General features: G+C 35.3%; 1 protein-coding gene across 5 annotated transcripts in view; it reads right to left on the reverse strand.

Moving 5' to 3' along the window:
* MAP3K7 (mitogen-activated protein kinase kinase kinase 7) overlaps positions 1-22,620 on the reverse strand; it is an 89,252-nt gene that overhangs the window by 10,992 nt on the left and 55,640 nt on the right. For 2 of the 5 annotated variants that reach the window (XM_045807053.2, XM_045807054.2), the window contains 4 exons: positions 16,469-16,574; positions 11,865-11,926; positions 10,885-11,000; positions 7,033-8,792 (listed from right to left, as the gene is read on the reverse strand). In XM_045807053.2, the coding sequence (XP_045663009.1) occupies positions 8,612-8,792; positions 10,885-11,000; positions 11,865-11,926; positions 16,469-16,574 (465 nt within the window). In that variant the 3' untranslated portion in view covers positions 7,033-8,611. Of the gene's footprint in view, positions 1-1,574; positions 1,681-7,032; positions 8,793-10,884; positions 11,001-11,864; positions 11,927-16,468; positions 16,575-22,620 lie in introns of those variants that run through there. The other 3 variants (XR_006781366.2, XR_006781364.2, XR_006781365.2) reach the window with 3 other exon arrangements.

A 22,620-nucleotide genomic window follows, 5' to 3' on the forward strand; every position in this document is an offset into this window, starting at 1 on the left:
CGGCAGGCAGAGGGAAAGGGAGAGGCAGGCTTCCTGCTGAGCAGGGAGCCTGATGTGGGGTTCGATCCCAGGACCCTGGGATCATGATCTGAGCCGAAGGCAGACACTTAACTGACTGAGCCACCAGGCGCCCATCACCTTACTTTCTATGCTTCCTCCACAGAGATGGGAGTGGCAGGAAAGACCAAGTTCGTATATTCAAAACTTCTTGAATTTCTAATGTTCAGGTATCACTCCTTGTACAGAAAGAGTCTTCTCCCCCAGGCCCTACTTACCTAAAGACATTCTGAGTTGCCTTCTATAGATTCTATAGCTCCAGCTCTGCGTCTTTCCTAATCTTACCCTTACTTCCACATCCCTATGTTTTGTGAATCTAAGAGATATGGCAGATTTTATCTTTCACTGACTCATTCATGATTCTGACTCCAATTACATGTGTGGGTGTTTCCCCCCATACCAAGCCATTGGACACAGCTGGGTGTCCTACAATTCAACTCAATTCTGACACTATCTACTCAGATACAGCAGGAGATTCCACGGGTTAAGGGTTCAGTCCTACGAGACTACTACCTCCTGCCCCCATTTCAGGCGCCAATTCCAAGTCCAGGTTATCATCTGTGCTTCTGACCCTACTGGCTATATAAATCAGAGGTCCCAACAATCTCTTCCTTGGATTTGATTAATTTGCTGGAGCAGCTCACAGAACTTGGGAGAAACATTTTACTTACTAGATCACCAGTTTGTTATAAAAGAATGTAACCAAGGAACAGCCGGATGGAAGAGATGCACAGGGCAAGGTATTCGGAAATGGTGCGTTTTCCATGCCTCCCATGTGCATCACTCTCCTCCAATCTTCGTGTGTTTACCAACCCAGGAGCAATCTGAACCCTGTTCTTTCGGGGTTTTTATGAGAGCTCCACTACACAGGCACGCCCAATTAAAATACTGGCCTTTGGTGACTTAATTCCATCTCCAGCCCTTCTTTCCTCCCTGAAGTGGAGCACGGGGGCGGGAGGAATGAAAGAAAGTTGCCGCCTTCTAACCAGGTAGTTGGCCCCCTGGCAACCAACTCCCATCCCCACCTACTTAGAAGCTTTCCAAAAAATCACCTTATTAACAAAGCAAGACATCTTTATTGTTCTCACAACCTAAGAAATTCCAGCTGTGTGCCAGGAAAAGGAAGAAGACCGAATATAGATTTATTATCCATCACAATATCACACTCCTCTTAGCTTTCACAACACTAGATGGGTTAGAATCCAGAAAATTTACAATGGCAATACCCCTTCTATCTGCTCTATGGTGCAGGTAATTCTACAATCTGCCAGTGCAACAGAATCACTTCAGGAACCAGAAAAAAAAGTTTATAAACCTGAATAATAGCCTGTCATTGTGAAGCAGAATTTCAGAGGCTGGGTCCCTAGAATGTGTATTAATAAGAATAAGAAAACAATTTGAAGCCATTAAAGTTCTGACTTATTTTTTTTTTACTCCTCTTGTTGACACTGTGCTTCATCCTCACCAAAATCCATAGGAGAATCTTTGGAAATCTCCCTTTGGGGGTCCACCCCTACCTGCAAGGATCCAGGTTGGGGCCAGTAGTGGAAGGGAAGTTCCTGCCCGTGTGGGATTCATGCAAGGGCTCCAATAGTTGTGCCCATGGCAAAGGGCCCTGAGTTCCTGCCAAAGAAACATGGTTAGAGTGATGTGTAAGATGGTGTCCTTCTGGTTTTAATTTTTACTTTGCAGAAAACAGTAAAAAGGTAAAGAACTTTTAAAAGTGAAAAATTACTACAATGTCAATACCTGAAGACAACAACCACATCACTTCTCTGTTTTCTCTTACAGTTTTTGTTGGAACTATTCCATTCAAAGGCATTATTATTTAATTTTCATTAAAGACCAAACAGACTTTTATAAGTATGCTTAGGAACCTAGTTCTCCTCTCCTTTATTAAGTCTATCAGAAAATGTGTTCCAAGTTCTAAACTAATTAAAAATGAGATTTTTGTAAGCCTTGAAGCTAAGAAGACCTGGGTTTGAACTGCAGTCCATTTTCTAGTGCTCTAACTTCACAATTATAAATACAGGGAAATCTTTAAGTATTGTACACCATACTGGATTTTGACACTACTTTGCGTTCTTGTGAGGGGTCAGCTTTGCCTACTTTTCATATTATGGAGAGAGGGGACAGAGGACGTAGAGGCGGCAGTGGTCTAGTTTCCTTTCTGAGAGTGTGGTGAAGGCTACTTGTCCTCTAAATCTTTTTGATCTTTCATTTGTAACTTAATTCCTACCTTCTAGTTAGGCATACGGCTGTCCATTTATACAGACATATCCAGCCTCCCTGCAGGTAGGGTAAATGCATGTGATGAAGTTATGGCAAATGGATGGGAGCATAAGTGATTGCACCCTCTTGCTCTTGCCCTTTCCCTCTCTGGCTAGGATGCAGATGAGCGAAACTATCGTATTACTGTTGACTTTTTCTGTGAGAAAGAAAAAACTGCTTCTTGTTTAAGCTATTATTTTGGGCAGCAGCCAAAATTATGTCATTATGAATCATAGGGTACATGGAGCATAGACACTAGAGAATTTTCTGATATGGATGCTAAAGAAGTAAAAAGGAAGAAATACTCAGCTCAGGCCAAGGAACTTTGTACCACTTCAAGTCTCCTGTAAATAAAACGTGAAATCACGAATGGGAAGACAGAATTATGTAGTCATACGTGAGTTCTAGTATGAATTTTTAAGTAAGACTATTGTCCAGCAATGTACTAATATATAATAGCCCAAATGTACTGAAATAGATTGTAAGCATATAAATTATGAATTTCATGTTAGCTTAGAGACTAAAGACATGTTTCCAATCCTCAAAGAAACAGTATCTGTTAAAAGGTTCTAATGGTACACACAAAAGAAACAAGAGTGGTATTGATTTTTGCAAGTAATATGCTCATGACACTTTAGATGGATACTAGGTAGTAAGTACCTTTGTAGGAAACGGATTAAAAGCTGAAAAGGAATGTGAAGTAATATCACCATTTTTTCTTCAACCATATAAAAAGTTACACCCATTTTCAGGTTTCTTCAGACTTCAATTTGAATTTAGTAAATTTATCAATGATTAATGTAGTTTTTCCTATAATAACTAAGAGGTATCCACACGGAGAAACAAAAAAAACAAGTCTCAGAAGTAACTGTAGTTTGTACATTACTTTTGTTTTTCAGAAGATAAATATCTAGCATTTGCTCACTGATTTCTGATATATTCAAAGCAATTATCCTGATGCTATATGGCATCTGTAAGAGATCACTGACCACTAAATTACAGGATAAATAATGTATTTCGTTACTTGGATATATGAAAGCACCATGGAGGCACCTGGCTGGCTCAGATGGTTAAGCATCTGCCTTCAGCTCAGGTCATGACCCCAGGGTCCCGGGATGGAGCCCTGCATCAGGCTCTCTGCTCAGTGTGGAGTCTGCTTCTCCTTCCCCCTCTGCCCCTCCTCCCCTTCCCCACCCCTCTTGTGCTCTCTCTCTCAAATAAATAAAACCTTTAAAAAATACACACATATATAAAAGCACCATGAAATGCAGATAAAGTTAAATAAGCATTTGATTCTCAAAAAGACTTCACTGAAAAAACTGACATGAAGGGCAGTTCATTTCACAAACTCAGCTTTGGTGGGACCTCAGGGCAGTAGGGATGAGAAACTCTGACAGCAATTACTAACTACTGATGGAAAAGGCCCTAGCAGTAAGCAGCACATGACCTACCAGTGTAATCTTACATATTTCTATAAGCACCTCTATAGCAGACAGGACCACGGACAGCATATCCATATCAAATACCATATACAGAAGACTGTTTTGTTATTTTAAATATAGTTTCCCAGCTTTCTTAGCAAGCAAAACAGCAGCCACAATCTAAATGAAAATGAAAACTTTTAAAGTTACACTGATCAATTGTATTTGCTGAAAACTACCATGAACCTACTAATATGCTACTATGTCTGTGTTGCATTTCTAACACCTCAATGCAGAGAGAAACAGGCTTATTTTAACAAACAACCCAAGGGAATTTGTAAGCAAAATATTAAGTTTCTGTAAAAATGTAGAAATAAAGTGATATTAAATGTTTCAGAAGATAACACGACATAATCAGGTCGGCCACAATGGACATGTCGATAGCCTCTTCAAACCTGTTTTCTCCTGAAGACTGATACTTTTCAGTTCTCAAGTATCCCTGAGAATGGTTTAATTAAAATTTCCTGTCAAAGGAATTGAAACTATTCAAGAGGGGAAAAAAGCTTAAAAAGTTAACAAGTATATATTGAACGATTTCATTTATGTAAAAATGTAGAAAATGCAAACAAATTCATATTGTTAGAAAGCACTGTGTCTGGGGCCTGGAGTGAAGGGGGGGAAGGACTGCAAATGGGCGTGGGAGACCTTGGGAAGGGGGGAAGGAAGTGTTCAGTAGTTTGCTTGTTGGATGGCTTCCTGAGCGTATGCGCATGTCAAAACTCAGTAAACTGCATTAAACATCATTAAATGGATGCAGTTTCTTGTATAAAAATTATATCCCAATTAAAAAAAAAGAACAAAACAAAAGGTAAAAACAAAAATACAAAAACAAACCCAAAATGAAAAAGCCTGGAGTAAGCCTTTCCTGAGAGTGGAGAACAAGTCATCTTTCTAGACCAAGCTTCACGATATCATAATCTGTATTTCCATTTTTAGCATGTCTTTCAGCTGAGGGGAGTGGAAGAGTGAATACACCCCACTCGTCGAATAAATGAATGTGAAAATGGAACCACTCAGCAAGTTTTAAATGACAGTATGGCAGAGTGGTTTAGAGCACAGACTTGGGTTTAAAAGACACGTGTGGGTCTCCGTGTTGGCTTCGTTATGATCTGTGGAGTGGTCACAAAGCCTCTGTGCCTGGAAGTGACCTCATATTTTCCCATCATTTGCATTTCTCATGCTCTTCTTCACATCATGGGCTCATAGTGGCCACAGAGTCCTCCTGCATGGTGGCGGGGGGAAAGCAGACTCAGGAACAAATCTTAACCTTTAGGAGCCTAATTTTCCATCTGTGAAATGGGAATACAACCTAACTACCATGTGACTAAAGAGAACATGTAACTTGGCATTAGCCACAGGAGCTTCACTTACAATAGGTGCTCAATAAATATTTGTTAAAGGAATGAGTGAGTGATGAATGGGCTGATTTACTAAAATGAAGGTCGAATCTGTAAGAGTGTTACGTGTGTGTGTGCATATGTGATAGTCGAGAGGCTAGGAAGTTGATAAAGGAATGAAATACTTAATGTAATGTAGCTATACTACAGGAAATCCGTTTTCTAACGAGAAGAATCACTCAGTAATGCATATACCATGTTGTACTTCATATAAATCATGAGTTAATGAAATTGTGAAGAGTACCCATTTAACAAAAAATGTGAATTGTTACAGATGGATATGTTAACTGGCCAGTCAGCCTCTCAAAAATCATGATTACATTACTACTGTGTTGAGTATTTTAAGAATACTCACTTTTCAGTTTTTATTTGATTTTGTGTAAGGTAAACACACTGCTAGAGCAGAATACCTCACAGCTCATTTACCAATATGAATCATTAACCATTTTTATAAATGAGTTTAGAGTAACAATCTGAATTTTATTACAAACAAAAATAAATCTAAAAAGCTTCCTTCAAGTATACAGTACGCATAAGGATTTCTGCATTACAGTGTTTTACATAAAATGTTCCGAATGACAGAAGTAGAACTTCCTATCATTTGAAGAGAGGAGCTGACTGCTAAAAACCACACTTACAGAAAGAAAAAAGTTTCACGGGCAAGGCCTGTGATCTCTGGCTACAAGCAGGGGCTGAAACTAGGTACACAGAAGAAACTTCGGAGGAAAAAAAGACATTATTAAATACTCTAAAATGGTTCAGCAAGAGTCAAACATTTGTAAACAACTTTTAAGCAAATCTCTTCAATATGCAGTTTTGCTATAAAGGAAATAGTCTTAAATGATTTTCACTTGACTCAAAGAAAGTTATTTTTAGTGGTGAGGAGTGTCTCTCTCTAGACTTTGTTTTCTTTCCCTCGAGGAAAAACTGAAATGTAATTAGGGATTGTTTAGGGATTGTTTGTGAATTTCTTACATGAGGGCCTTTAAGCCACTTGCTTGTCTGTTCACTATTTCTACCCAAAAATGAGGGTTAGAATAAAAAGTAAAATCAATCAATAAAAAATATGGGTCCTTGTTAAAATCTGTTTGAAGGCTTGATGGGTGAGGATGCTGGATAAAACTGGCTGTGGATTTTAATTAACCCTGCTGCCCTTTTCTCCCATCAAGGATAATCAGGACTTAAAAAGTATGAAATGTGTAACATAACTACTTTAAAACCAAGTAGGTTGAAGTACACTCAGTGTCTAGGACAATGACAGTGTGAGAATCCCCAGGAACTTACTTAAACAAACAAGCAAGTGTTCAACAGTCTTCTTTTTGCACTTGGCACTATGACTTAACACTACTTTCTTCCATTTTCCTATTTGAGATTTTAATGAAGTGATTACATGTAATAATAATAAATTTTCCCTTTGAGTATGTAATATATAGTAAAAACACACTAATGACTAGAAATAAAATCTGCAACCTATAATGCTAAATCCTAATGGAAAGGTCGAGCATTAGCATCCACACCTGAATATCTCATGCTCTGAGATTATCAGAAAAGTCTCTGAACACTGACCAGGTCCCTTTTGGTGGAGTGACACATATATATCACAAGCAGCAATGCTATGAATGAGTTATACTTTTCCTTAGTCTACAGTTATTTTCTGTGCCAATTTTATTTTACTATTAATGTGCTGAGACCAGTATCACTTTCAACTAGGCAATCAAATTATTTGGGAATGATAGCCCTTCTTTTATTTAAATAAAGTAATGGTAGACATTTATTTACTGGAAACTTTCTAGAAATAGACTTTGAGGAAGCTAAAAATGACACAGTTTAGTACAAACTGTCTTTTACCTTTATTGCTTGTATACACAGGAATACATTATAAAACTCAGTGGGAGGAGGAAAAAAAATAACAGAAGAAAAAGTTACCTGCTTTAGCATTTTTAAGAATAGTTTTGATAACTTCTTAGATCACCTTGCTTATCTGAAACAGAGCAAAACTACAATACAATCATGATATAATTCTAATAATCACAGCAATTATGCTTTCATTTTTAATTTTCTCTTCATAAAACATTAATGCTATAAAAATGAGGTTGATGACATCCTTGTTTAAAAGACACCTTGTACTGGTATCAAAATGTGATTTATTTTAATACCAACTGAAAAAATAGAGCTTATATAGTCTATTATTTCAATGAAGTTTTTTTATTACTTTTATTTTCAAAGTTGGTAGCAAAGTTATTGTTAACAATATAAATTTTCTCTTTATAAGTGTCGAAATTCCCTTAAAAGTGTTGAAAGGCAGCAGGCATTCTAGGATGGGCTTGCAAGGAAAATCAGTTACTCCAATGTTGATAAATAGTATACTTGATGAATTTATATTTACTTCTTTAATTTCCTTACTAACTTCTCCTGATTTGCCAGGTTTTTTACTCTTTTGGTATCATAAAAGAAATCTAAGCCCAAGCCTTTTAGCTGGAGCAATTATTTCCATTTTCCAATATTTCTCTTTAGTTTTTCAAAAATATGGATTTTTTTCAAAAATCCAATAATCATTGCAGGAAGGAATGATCATTTAAGCTGGATCGTGTTCATTTACCTTTTAATTTCATTTAAGAGATACTAATATTAGAGTGATAAAATCTTTATAGTTTCAACACACATACACGCAATCACAAAATTAAAAATCTTTATATCTTAAAAAAAAGGGTTCCATTTTGTTCAATGTATCATAGTCAAATTTTAGTCCAATGAAATACGCTTTTATTAAATACAGCAGCCACCACTTACCTTTAAATATTTTATGGATGGAACTAAGTTCAGTACTGATTGAAGGATGCTGGCCTCAGAGCCCTCACTTGCAACTATCCCTAAGTTCTGCATTTCTATAATGTACCACCGCTTATTCTAGATTTATAATACCCTGTCTTTAACTTGGTATATACCACCTTTTGGAAAAAAAATTGTTTTTTGAGATGAGATACAAGAACAAAATCATTCTTGAGGTTCCACCTCGAAAAAAAGACGATGTTTGCACATAGCAGCTAGTTTGACACCCCCTGTTTTTGTTAGGCTAGCCTTCACACAATGAGCATGCATATACAGCCATGGTTCACTGCATCTGTTTTGAAGTTGAGAACTGCTGCTTATTCAAGTCACAGATGCCCCCATGTTATGCAAGGAGACAGTTGAATTGCATGTCCACCATGAGAAAAAGAAAATAAACGATGAAACAAAATGCAGCAAATATAGGCAGTTGGCATTCAGAACACGCCCAAAAGCTAACACTCATGAATTGTCATTATAAGGGCTTTTCTTTCCTTAAAAAAAAAAAAAAGAAAAAAAAAAGAAAAAAAAAAGAAAAGTCTTTCTTTGCATATTTTAAAATTTAAAGGTCCCAGAGAATCATGAAGTGCCTTGTCGCTTTTGCTGCTGACTTCTGATGACCTCTAGTTGTTTTTTGCATTGCTGGTAGTAAGTAGAAAGGCTTTTGTTTTCATCTAAAAGCTTTTTATGTTCCTGTACCAGACGAGATGTATTTTGCTGGTCCTTTTCATCCTGGTCCAGTTCTGCAACTAGTTCTTGCCTAAAAACAAATACCACATAATAAAATATAGTACATGGTAGGAAAATTCACCTCTTACTAACTGATGAGCTCAACTTATTAGGACTTTTATTCTGGGTTGATCATTATGTATCTGAGGTACACTACTCAGATACACCTGTAGGCTAGAATGGAAACTATCACCCACTTTTCTGGTGTACCCATACAAACCCCATAATCCTTTTGTAAGTAACTGTACTTAGACAATTAATGAATGCAGATAAAATGGTAAAATAAAAGTTTCAAAACATTTTATTTGGTATCCCTTTTGTGTAGGAAGAAGAAAAAAGGCTGGGGAAGGGCTCTGACCACAGGAAAATAATATGATACTTTATCATTCATACTTCACTTTTACACTCATGAACTTTTATTCATGTTCTGAAGTCACAGTCTTATTTAACTACAGTGCAAAGTGGCAGCTCATAAAACATGTGCAAGCTAATTAAAATAGATGCTATCAACTTAAATCTATTTATTTTAAAAGTGGGAACAATACAAAGTACCACTTTCAAATGAGTTGCTCGCTTTTATGAACATTTTCATGAAAGACCATTAGAGACTTTTATAGCCTGATAAACTGGGAGATGTTCAATATTAACTCCTAGTGTGAACTTACTAGATATAACGCAATAATTAATGAAAAGCCTCTACATGATTTTCTTATAGTATTTCTCATTTAAAGTATTTAAAATTGATTAAAATGTCAGTTTTCACATTCCCTCAATCTATCATTTATTTTTTCCAGCACAGAACTATCAAATGGACAAATATGAAAAAAGTATAGATTAAATATGTGAAAGAGAGAGGTTTTTTTTTTTATTAACATAAAGTGTCAATAGTTCTACAGTTAGCTCCACAATTTGCAGACTCTAATATTTATTCCCTATATAGCCTTTAAGGTACTGAATTGAAATCATTTTAACAGTAAATTCTGAAGGAGTTATTTTTTCTGGGGTTTTTTTTGGAAGTACAAACAAAACTTTACACAAATTACTTCAAGAACCAAGAAATTTTCATTTATTTAGATTAAAATTAACAGAGGGAATCCTATTACCTTGTATACCTATAGTTGCCATGATTTTGTCCTATAGCATTTCATTTCAGTTACCACAATAACTCAGCTTCAGAGGTATAAAATTTTCATGAGGATCATACTTAAGAAACTGAAGTTTTTGTTTTGTTTTTTAAGAATTTCAAATAAAGGAGCATGAAAATTAGTTTTCTTAAAAAAAGGGAGGAAAAAGGTAGCCTCTTTATAACTCTCAGAAAAACGCATGTGAGTATAAAACTCCCCGGAAAAACATTCACTGGTATAAAATAAAGTAATTCTACTCTTCTAAACACATACCTAGAAAGAATATATCAACAAAATATTTTTAAGATAAAGCACATCTGAATATTAGTAAATCAAATTATTTTACCTATGTCCAAGGAAATAATAAATCTTTATAACTATAAATCTAAACAGCTTTTAGCTTTAAAATTCTTGGAACATAAAACATGTGTATATAACACCAGTTTATTTTCCTTAATTTTAATATAATATATGTAGTCAAAAGGGTTGAGTTTTGCAGGAAAAACAGCCAAAAGTTGCTTCAAACTTAAAGATGAACACATATAAAACCTCCAAGTTGGAAATATAGTTGACCCTGGAACAACAAGGGTCTGAACTACATGGATCCATTTATACATGGATTTTTGTGCAGTACTGTAAATGTATTTTCTTTTCCTTATGATTTCCTTAATAAAACTTTTCATCCAGCTAACTTTATTCTAAGAATACAGTACATAAAACATATACCACATAAAATATATTAATTGACTGTTTTACGTTACCGGTAAGGATTCTAGTCAACAGTAGGCCACTAGTATTTTTGGGGAATCAAAAATTATATGTGGATTTTTGAATGAGTGGGAGTTCAGCACTCCAACCCCCAAAATGTTCAAGGGTCAACTGCATGCTTAATGATTAGTTCTAAAAATTACCAAGTTTTCATGTCTTCCAACAATATTTCACCTTAACATATTTTAAACTCAAAATACTAATGTGTTTTATTCATAAAAGATAACTTACTTTCTCTGTAATAACAATGCAATTTCTGTTTGAACTTTCATATATTCTTGTGCCATTTTACAATGCTGTTCAAACACTGCCATAGATTCTTTGGAGTTTGGGCACGGTGCTAGAGGCTGAAAATAAATCAGGACTGTTAAAACAATTAAATCAAATCTCAATATCAAGCTGAGAGTTAGGACAGTGACTGTGATAGGTTTTTATAGCACTAAAGCAATGGTCTTTTAAAAATAAGTGTTAAACCATGGCCTAGAAAATTTTGGTGTCCTTTTGTCAGCATTAACTCAGAACTTAAATTTGCACTTGCTGTTTTAACACTTGCTATTACAGAGAATCACGACGAGAGTTATCATTTGCCTCTGGTTTTACATTTCAGGTTGTCAAGCCGTATTATACCAAAAGAAGTTTACGGCTCTCATACTCATGAGGAGACACTGAAGTGTATTACTTATATTTTCAGTCACTATGAACATGACAGTGTATCATGAAATCTATTAAGTGGAAATGAGCTTATGTAAATTTTATACTATAGCACTTAAGAGCAAAAATGCTATTCTTGGTATTCTTTTTTTTTTTGAGAGAGTGCGAGAGAGAATCTCAAGCAGCCTCCACACCCCCTGGAGACCCCGACGTGGGGCTCGATCTCATGACCCTCAGATCATGACCTGAGCCAACATCAAGAGTCGGACACTTAACCGACTGAGCCACCCAGGTGCTCCCCCATCCATTCTTGGCATTCTTAAAGATATGGAAGTATTTTAAGACAACTGTTAAGAACATACAATTTTACCAATTTTAGATTTAACTTAACTGAACGAATCATTTTAACTTGATTTTAGAAAGTTTAAGGAGGCCAACTAAAAGCATAAATAAATGAATATATGATGACAGATATGAACATAACTGTCCACTTTCTAGACAGATTCTCTAAACTTTTTCAAACGAAAAAGTAAACATTCACCGAGAAAGTACCCCTTTACCTGTAGTTGGTGATCCAGTGTAAGATAAGCCATTGGGATAGAGTTATCTGATCCATTGGTATCTGGAATTCAAGTATGTACTTTATTTTCTATCATAAATAATTATAAGCAAAAAGCAAGAAAGGATGCATGAAATATTGGCATTTTTTTCCTAAAGTAAATAATACATAAAAGTTATTGGTAATGGAGAGAGTCTATTTCTGAATTCTAAAGATAAAAAGAGAACATTCAATCACCAGATAATCAGAATGCAACCACACTCTCGTACAATTTAAGTTGGCTATAAATTGTGTAACATTAAAGGTTATAAGCCCTTGTTCAAGTAAAAACAAAAACATCTACCCGAGACTAATACTACATTACATGCTAACCAATTTGAATTTAAATAAAATCCTGAAAGAAAACAAAAAACAAAAACAGTGGTATGGGACCTTTATACTTTAAATTCAGTCTTCACTGACCCTACCTAATCCAATCTCATATCTCTTTCTTTTCTTATCATGCTGTTTACTATAATGCTGTGTCATTCCCTGAACATTAGTGTTCTTTAATGAAAAAAGGGTGGGGGGAAACAAGAGACACATTCTCTTTCAGTGGATTATCTTCAATTTATGTAGACTCTAGTGTGAACCCCTTCCCACCTTTCCTAATGAGAATCACTGCAGAAAATGAAAGATGTTTTTGATGGGAGTATACTGAACACAGGTGTAACGAATGATATGGAAACTGTAGCTCAATGTCATGCGCGGAACAGTTAAATGGGTTAAATCAAACCACCAGTCAAAATTTTACTAAAGTATTTGAACAGACAGCTTTTGTTTGTATTTCAAAAGAGGTAAACCGTCATAACAACTTGCATGAGTCACATGGGATTAACATTTATGCCTCCAGAAGCAGGCAGGATAACTGTGAAGTAATATGGACTTTTTAATTTCAGAAGTAGCTGCTTTCCCACTGTTAGGAAAAAAGTAAATGAGTTAAATAAGTGAGCTGTTCAGGGGTGCCTGGGTGGCTCAGTTGGTTAAGCGGCTGCCTTCGGCTCAGGTCATGATCCCAGGGTCCTGGAATCAAGCCCTGCGTCGGGCTCCCTGCTCAGTGGAGAGCCTGCTTCTTCCTCTCCCTCTGCCTGCCACTCTACCTGCTTGTGTTCTATCTCTGTCAAATAAATAAATAAAAAATCTTAAAAAAAAAAAAAAACAGTGAACTGGTCAGCCCTTTTCCTGACAAGTGATTCCTTGATAGAGTGGTGCAGATAAAAACAAGGTCTGGCTGACAGCAAGGCACTGCATGCAATGCAATAAAAATTAGGACAGTTTGATGGTTCAGTAACTTCAATAATTTATTACTGACTGATAATCTAGTTTTCTTTTTCAAAGCCACTGTGAATGTGCTTGCAAGTAACTCCAAAAGCTAAGCTAAATCAAATGCTAACATATAAGTAAGCAGTCAACCCAAGGTGGTGATGGTTACTATCACTGTTGCTACTGTTATTGATATTGATACTAAATGGAGAATTAGGAAGGAAGGGCAATTTTATATACTTGAGTTTATATTTCAGATTGAAAAAGTAATGTTTAAAAAAAAAGTAATGTTGGGGCGCCTGGGTGGCACAGTTGTTGGGCGTCTGCCTTCGGCTCAGGGCGTGATCCCAGCATTCTGGGATCGAGCCCCACATCAGGCTCCTCCGTTGGGAGCCTGTTTCTTCCTCTCCCACTCCCCCTGCTTGTGTTCCCTCTCTCGCTGGCTGTCTCTGTCAAATAAATAAATAAATAATCTTAAAAAAAAAAAAGTAATGTTCATTAAATACTGGAGTGCAATAAAGAAAGAATGACAGTGTAATGCCTAGTAGAATCTTACCTATCCTAAAATCATATAGTAACATAAGTATTCTTCTGGAATGGCTAAATAAGAAATACACTTAACTTGTTATTTTCCTAACTCTTTCCCCACGCACAACAGTTTCAAACTATGCTTCCATGGAACACTACTTTCCACAAAATTACAACTGATTAAAAGTTATTTCCCCCTGACTTTATAGGAAAAATTAAGTGTCTTGAACTCTTTCAACATTTCTATTCTTAGTATTCTTTCTTAAATCTTTCATACTTGCTGTATCTTATTAAATAAACACCCTGTATCTGATATGTATTTTCTTTTTGATTTTTATTTTTTTAAAAGATTTTATTTATTTGACACAGAGAGAGAGAAAGCCAGAGAGAGAGAGAGAGAGCACACAAGGAGGGGGAGCAACAGCAGGAGAGGGAGAAGCAGGCTCCCAACAGAGCAGGGAGCCCAATGCTGGGCTTGATCACAGGACCCTCGGATCATGACCTGAGCCAAAGGCAGACACTTAACTGACTAAGCCACCCAGGAGCCCCTCTGATATGTATTTTAAAATTAAGTGTATCAGTATTTCATAGTATTCAGGGAATGGAAAAAATCCAAGTATCGTTCTATTAACTATTAAAACACTCAGCTTTGCACTGCAAATTTAGTAGTTTCTTAAATGTATTAAATAAAGCATGATGAGTTTATTTTTATTTTTAATGTGTCAGTGTTAGGACTCTAATAAGATTGCAAGCAGTGGGCCATATCTTATACTTCTCTTCGCAAATACAAAAAACTCTTTGGTGGGTTTTTCCTTCTCTGTGGCTCCCTCTACTGTGTCTAGCCATCTCTCTCAACTAACTGCTCTTGGGTATGTATGTCTTTCTTTATCCCCAGTATATTATAAAGAGAAATCCAAGAGCACTCATTATATGCTATGACAATTAAATTGATATGCTTTTTATTTTTCTCTGAAAACGCATAGAAATCCCTCCTCTTTTAAAATAAAACTACTCAATTAGGTTATTTAAACTTACGTATGCACTTCTAATTTTTTCCTGAATCACGGGGCCTCCAAAGAAAAAGGCTTTACCAATCTCTCTTTCCTGTTATTTATTGTATTAGCTTGATTATCAGTACTTCTTTCAGAAACAGTGCAAAGCTGGACCTCATTAAATATAAGCGTAAACCAGTCTCAACTTCTAAAATTATATTCAAAATTATCTAAAAATGATAACCTCATACTTGCTGTATTTTAAGGCAAAGGCAAAATTTAGCTGATTTTTGGACCTAGGCATGATTTCTAGCTATTGGTATTTTAGGTCCCAGAAAAGAAAAAAATGAGATTGAGGTTGAAAGTCTGGAAGAACACATGAAGTAGAAAAAAAACCCAGCAGTTAAGTGAGAGGGACATAAAAGAATTTTTATTTTACTTTCATGAATTCACAATTATGTTGACTGGCAAGGATAAATTAGTCTAGACTGAAGTCAGGAGAGGCCCTGCCAAGTTGAACACTAGGCCCCAGCAAATGCTGTAACGTCAGAGCAAGTACTCCCCGCCTCACCAGACGGCTGAAGAACCAAAAAGAGCTAATCTTACCTGAATGTAACGATCAAATCTGTCAAGAGTGTTTCACTATCTACCTCTGAGGAGAAAGCACATTGTGATGAATTCTGCACATGTGCTGAGTAATGAATGTTCTGGACAATCCTAGGTTGGGCTATGCTAGGGGTGAAACTTAGGGGAGTTTTTGCCACCACTAAATTTAAACTTACTAAAACTAGAGAGTGCACCCCTGGCTAAACATAGTTGTATCTTACATGAAACAGAGAAAAGCTACTCAGTTAATTTTTTAAATTAAATTATGAACTTGACTAACCTATGCCAAATATCTATAAATATTTATATGTAGTGTTTTAGTTTGTAAAGGGAGAAAGCTGACTTTTTAATTTCAATTTAATTGTGACTATTAATAACATAGTTGATCTTAAATAAAATCCCAAATGGTTTAATTTTCCAAGGTCTAAGAGATCATCTTTCCCTCTCTGACATAATATATAAATAATAAATTTTTATAGAACCATACTGCTGAGTATTTATCAGGGAATTCTCTTAACGCTAAGGAAAAGTTAATTCCACTGTGGCACATAATTTCCTGCTTGCCTGTAAGAAAACTATTCCATCATCAGATTTTAATACTAGTATTTTGACCAGCTAGTCATTCATGTTAGAGAGTTTTAATAACTCTTAACAGGCTCTTTAAGGTCTAGTTAACAGAAATTTATGTAACTGAAATGAAGTCTCTCTACCAGTTAAAAATGATTCAAAAAGTTAATGGTCAGAATTTTTTTTTCTCACTGAAGTACATGATATCTTGTGTCTTTAAGACAAAAGACTGAGATGAAGATGAATATTTTTATCATTCTGCTGATTTTAGTTATTTAAGATAATGGACTTTACTACTACCATCCAGTAGGATGGATCAAAAATAGGAAAATCAGAGATTTAAGTATCAAGAATACAGTATGGAGTGACCCCAAACCAAACCACCTTCACTATACATGTTTAGTATCTGGGGGAAAAAATGCAGAAGGCAAGACAATCTATCTCTGTACTCAAAAACTCATCTTTAAGTTTATTGCTAAATATTTGATTAATATGAAAATCTAAACTACTGTAAAATGCCTGCCTTTACAAAGATCAGAGTCATGACACAAATAAATGAAAACAAATATGATGAATTCAACTTCTTATAGTGAGGAAATACACTGGTCACCTGTGGAATCATCAGGAGTCCATGGATGACTTCGAGTTGGCTTTTCTGAGGTTGGTCCTGAGGTAGTGATCATTCTGACACTAGGACTGGATGACCTACTGCTTACCTATAGGAAGAAGTGACAGGAGGAACAAAATGTGATTTTTTTTTTGTGGATAAAAAGAAAGATAAGAGAACATTTTTATTATAAAGCAAAGGACAGCCTTCCATTTCGATCACTAGAGGTCCTGAAATACTCTTGCAAAAAATAAATAAATCCTCTAAGATTTTATACAGACACACACACACACAGAAACACAATTTATATGCACTCATGCATAATACCTCTTAAAAACTGATAAGCTTCCAAGAAAGTAAGAGAAATGTTCTGAGACCATAAATAAACCAGGATCAGGAGTCCAGTAAGTGCTTAAACTGTTAGCCCTGGGAATTTCAAATGTACACCAATGATCTAGAGCTTTTGTTTTGACTACATTTTGCACTCAGAGGAATAGGCATAAAGTCTTGGGCCTTTGTAGGATGGGAACGAGACTGGAGAACTGCTGTGGTTCAAGCTAAATAAAATCCAAGAAAGGCTTCAGTCTTGGGGAAAGAGTGAACTAGAAGAAAGATCTACCCAACAAAAGCAGATAGCAAATAAATTTGTCTGTGTTGGGAGTGGCTCTGGGTGGAGTGGAGAAATGTATCCACTGTGAATTCATAAAATATTTCCGTAATTGTTGGACGATAAAACAAATCCCAACCACAACCAATCCCAAGCAGAAAAAAATAACAGAAAAGCTACAATAATGAATTAAACGTGGGTCATATTATAGCCAAATTCTAGAAAACAAAGACAAATAAAAGATAGCAGAAAGCAGCCAAAGACAGATTATCCCCAAAACCATACCAGTTAGATTCTCAATAGCAAAAAGGAAGCCAGAAGAAAGTGGAAAATCTTTAAACTGCTAAAGGAAAATAACTACCATCCTAGAATTGTTTGGGCAACAAAAATATAAAGAATGAGGTCAAAATAACATCCTTAGACAAGCAAAAACAGACTCTACCATCCAAAAGCTCTTTTCATAACAATTTCTGAAGCATGTACTTTTGGGATAAGAAAGAACTTTCCCTGATTGAAAGGCCAAGTTGCAATCAGTAATACTGGCAAACACAAGGATGAATCTATATATAGAAGATATTAAACAATGGAAACATGACTAATTTACAAAATTACCAGGCAAACAAATAAATAAGACAGTACTAAAACATGAATAACAACAGCGTAAGCAAGAGAAGCACTGATTAAAAAAAAAAAAACAGAAAAAAGAAAAAAAATCCTTATATTGTTGAAGAAAAGGGTAAAGATACTAACTTTATGTTGAGTATGCATGTTAAGATTTCACAGGTGGTTACTAAAAGTAATAAATATGTGATTCCCAAATTAGAAAGAGAAATAATGGAATAAGAAATGTATTTGTTCGATTCAAAAAGAGGCAAAAGAGCAAAAAGGGAAATAATAAGAGAAAGCATAAAATAAGAAGGAACAAATTCATCAGTAACCATAATATAAATGCATTAAATTCTTCAGTTAAGATGTTTAAAAAATCAGACTGTCAGGCTGGATTAAATGCTCTTTTTACAAGAGATCTAATTCACAGAGTAGAGAAAAGAGAAAGTTAAAGGATGAAAAAAGATAATCAGGCAAACCTACCCAAAATAAAGTTATGTAGCTATATTAGTATGAGAGAGAACACATTTTGGGGTAAAAAAAAATTACTAGGGAAAGAGATAAAATGATTATAGTGAGTCAATTCATTACGTAACACCAATTCAAAATTTATACGCTCTACCTATTATAAGATATGCTATATCTATACATAGCTTCTGAACAGATACAGCAATAAAACTGCAAGGAGAAAGGGACATATTCACCACCAAAGTGCAGTATTTTAATACTTCTCTGTAAATGATTTATAAAAGCAGACCAAAAAACAAAATACAACACCAATAAAACCTGAGCTCCATAAGAAGAAAGCTTGATCTAAACATATCAATGAACCCTATACCTAAAAACTGGAGAATATTCATTCTTTTTAAGTACCATGGAACACTTATATGGTTTACATAATACTAAATTTTTTTAAACTTTTTTGAGATTTGCCTTATAGCTAGTACATGATCAGTTTTCCTATTTTTGTACTGACTCAAAATTAACCTTAAAAATCTCATATATTTGGACATTCAAAAACACTTCTAAATAACTCACTGTTCAAAGAAAACAAAGTGGAAATAAGAAAGTATTTGAACTGATTTTTACCATGAAACACAGTAAAAGCTGTAGGATGCAACTACAGAGGCACTTGGAGAAAAATACTTAATTCCAAATATTTAGGTGAGAAAAAATTAGAAGCAGTGACAATTTACAAACTAGGGATTTAACTTACAAAATTAGAAAAAGAACAAAGTCATCAGCTTCCCCTCAAAAATAACAAAATAAGAATGCAAGAATACTATAATTTGGTGGTTAGTAAATTAAAAATAAAACAAAAAGTTCATAAAGCAACAAGGACAAATTCCAAAAAATACATAAATCACGAAAGTTTCTATACATTATAGAAAATATCAAGGCCAGAAGATTTCACAGTTGAGCTCTTATCACTTTCCATCTTAAAGAAATTATTCTAGAAAAAAGAAACACTTCCTGACTCATTCTGTAAAGGCAGTAAACCTGATTAAGAAACAAGGACAGAATAAGAAAAACTGCTAGCCAACTTCACTGATGAAAATAGGTGCCAGAGTCAAAGTTCTAAAAATTATATTAGCAAATGGAATTTGGCAGTGTGAAAACAATAAAAATGACGTGAAAAGTTGAGGTTATCCTACAAATGTAAAGGTCACTTGATGCTAGGAATTCTATTAATCCAATTCATCATATTAACAGATTAAAGGAGAAAAATCTCAATAGATGCATAAAAAAGCATTTGACAAAATTTAACAGCCATTTATGAAACTACATTTAACAAACCTGAATTCCATTTAAGAGAAGATAGTTTCTTAACCAGAGAAACAGTATTTATAAAAAGTCGAGAAATGTGGTAGCACAGAAAATGGCATTGTAGGCTGGTGGATGACAGAGAGGTCACAGGCAAGGAGCACACAGGGAGACTCAGGGGAACTGATCATGTTCCATTTCTTAAGCTGGGTGACAGATTCATGAGTGTTCATTTTATTATCAGGCTTCACAACTTACATATACTCTTATCTATGTACTAGTATTTCATATATTAAAAACTCTCAAAGGACATATGAGTTAAAATGGATTTTATAGGACTCTTTTCTAAAAAAGCACCTTTTTTTCTCTAAGTGTTACTGAATACTCTGCAGGATACTCAAAAAAGAATATGGAGTTATACAAAATAAAACATAAAAAGTACATAAATTCAAAAAATCTTCAACAGAAACACTCGAAGACTACATCAAGTAAAATGAGGGGGATACAGTCATAGTGGAAAGTCCCCTTGAGTAGAAATTAGCAGATGTGAGTTCTAATTTATGTGTAATGTCTGATTTAGTTTACTTTAAAAAGTCTTGCTTTCTTTATCTAGAGGGGGGAGGGGCTGGGTTAAAGATGTGATAACTTTTAATATTTCATCTGCTGCTAAAGTTCTATTATTTTAAGCCTTGAAAACTCACAATGGGTTGAGGATACAAAAAAGTAAACGGCACTTGTATAACAATTTTGGAAATGAATCATGAAATAATTTTGAAGGAAATACTGACGGAATACTACTTTCATCTTGGGTACCTACTGAAATTGCTTCAGAAATTCCAAAAAGCTTTCCTACACCATAAACAATTTTTCAACTCCATTATCAGACTGGTCTTTCCAAAACCTTGGTTTACTCATGACACACTTAGAAAGGTGCCCTGTGTATAACAATGTTCATTCTGTTTCTCTCTCCTCCTTGCTAATTCTTCTTCATCCTTTAGAGCCCTGCTGAGATTCCCTTCAACATTGTAGTGGTTCATTCTTTTTTTTTTTTTTTAAAGATTTTATTTATTTGACAGAGATAGAGACAGCCAGCGAGAGAGGGAACACAAGCAGGGGGAGTGGGAGAGGAAGAAGCAGGCTCACAGCAGAAGAGCCTGATGTGGGGCTCGATTCCATAACGCCGGGATCACGCCCTGAGCCGAAGGCAGATGCTTAACCACTGTGCCACCCAGGCGCCCCTGTAGGTTCATTCTTGCTACATCCTTGGTTCTTTGAGCACAAAGCCAGACGCTATGTTTGAAGACTGCTTTATTCTAGCAGTGTGTAGAATACAAATGTTCATTTACTGATTGTTAGTGGATCAATTCTGAAATGCCCACACTAGCATTCCTGACCCCTCCACTGGCCAGTTTTACCTTACCATCTGGATTATCTCTCCTCTGACAATTTGTTATGCCCCTCTTTCTCCTCCTGCTTTTAATCTTGACCCCATATTCATTCAAGGATTATATGGTCTAGTGCAAAGAGCAAATATGACAACTGAACTGTGTGAAACTGACATTTTTATATATCAAAACAGTTGAATATCAGCAAATTCACATGATTTAGTGTAATACTTTGTGAAGATGTGGGTTTAAATCTCAGTTCTGCCATTTTTGGCTGTGTGAACTTATATAAGTTATCTTTTGGAGCCTTAAGTTCCTCATTTATCAAGCGTGGTTGAGTAGTAGTAACAGTTAAGAAGTCAGGCACTGGAAACAATACAACCCAGAATTTGAATCTCTGGTCTGCTATTTATTAGCAGTGTGGCTTTAGGTAAGTTATTTAACCTCTAAGACTCAATAAGTAAAATGAGGACAGTATTACCCGCCTCATCAGTTTGTAAAAAAAAACAAATGAAATAAAGTACCCGAAGTGTTTTTTTGACACAATAAAAATGTTCACCAAATGGCTGATTATTAGGTTGTAGATCTAAGATGGGAGTACACAAATGAACCTGCAGCACCTAACAATTCCCTCTCGAGATCGAAATCACAGTTCTTTTTATAAAACATAGTGACGAGACTCTATCACAAAGACATTTCTCTCCTTTGAATTTTGGCTGTATTTGTAGTCTGCTACTACATAAACCTCAACTTGAGACTGAAATAGTTTATATTACTTTCAATGTTTGTTATTCCTCAAAAATATTATAATATACTAAGGGCAGAGATCATGTGTACTTTTATATTGTACTCCCCAGGACTTAGCACATTACTGAATATATAATAACTACAAAATAAATACTCATTGAATAAAATGACAACATAAGCTGTTAGCACTCAGATATAAGACTGGTGCTTAGGCTTATTCACCTTTTGTATACAAGAAAGAATATATACTAGAAAGAACCAGTGATGAAATTTGTAACTCTTAACTTTCGGACACTACTACCCTTGGTTAAAAAAGTAGAGATACTATGACATTATTCCCAAGTCCTTTAAACCTTCTTCTTTTTTTTAGAGATGGAGGGGGGAAGGGAGAGAGGGAGTGGGAGAGAGAGAATCTTAAGCAGGCTCTATGCCTAACCTGGAGCCTGAGTTTGTGGGGAGGGAAGGCTTGATCTCACAACCCTGAGATCATGACCTGAGCTGAAATCAGGAGTCAGATGTTTAACAGACTGAGCCACCTACCGCCCCAAGGCTAGTATTTTTAAGTCAAGTTTCAAAACTAGGTTTTCCTTAAAACTACAAGAAAAGCCATCATGACCTAAATTTACATCCATAAATTAACTAAGTCTTCGTATTTCAAGAAATTGGTTTTTCGATGAGTAACAGTATGCTAAAACGTTTGTATAAAAAAAAACTGAAGAACATTTAAAAACAAGCCATAACTATATTTCTTGAACACCTGAAAAATACAAGGTATAAATAAAGAGAATCAGGTAACATTTGACAATTAAAAAAAAATCAAATTAGTTTATGGGTTAAATTTATGTTACTGCTTGCAAACGACTAAGGAAGTAGTTTATTTTATTTTTTCTTTTTTTTTTTTTTAAAGATTTTATTTATTCAACAGAGATAGAGACAGCCAGCTAGAGAGGGAACACAAGCAGGGGGAGTGGGAAGGAAGAAGCAGGCTCATAGCGGAGGAGCCTGATGTGGGGCTCAATCCCATAACGCCGGGATCACGCCCTGAG

Source organism: Ursus americanus, chromosome 11 (assembly GCF_024610735.1).
Source record: "Ursus americanus isolate L20-20 chromosome 11, mUrsAme1.1.p, whole genome shotgun sequence".
NCBI classification, from domain to species: Eukaryota; Metazoa; Chordata; class Mammalia; order Carnivora; family Ursidae; genus Ursus; species Ursus americanus.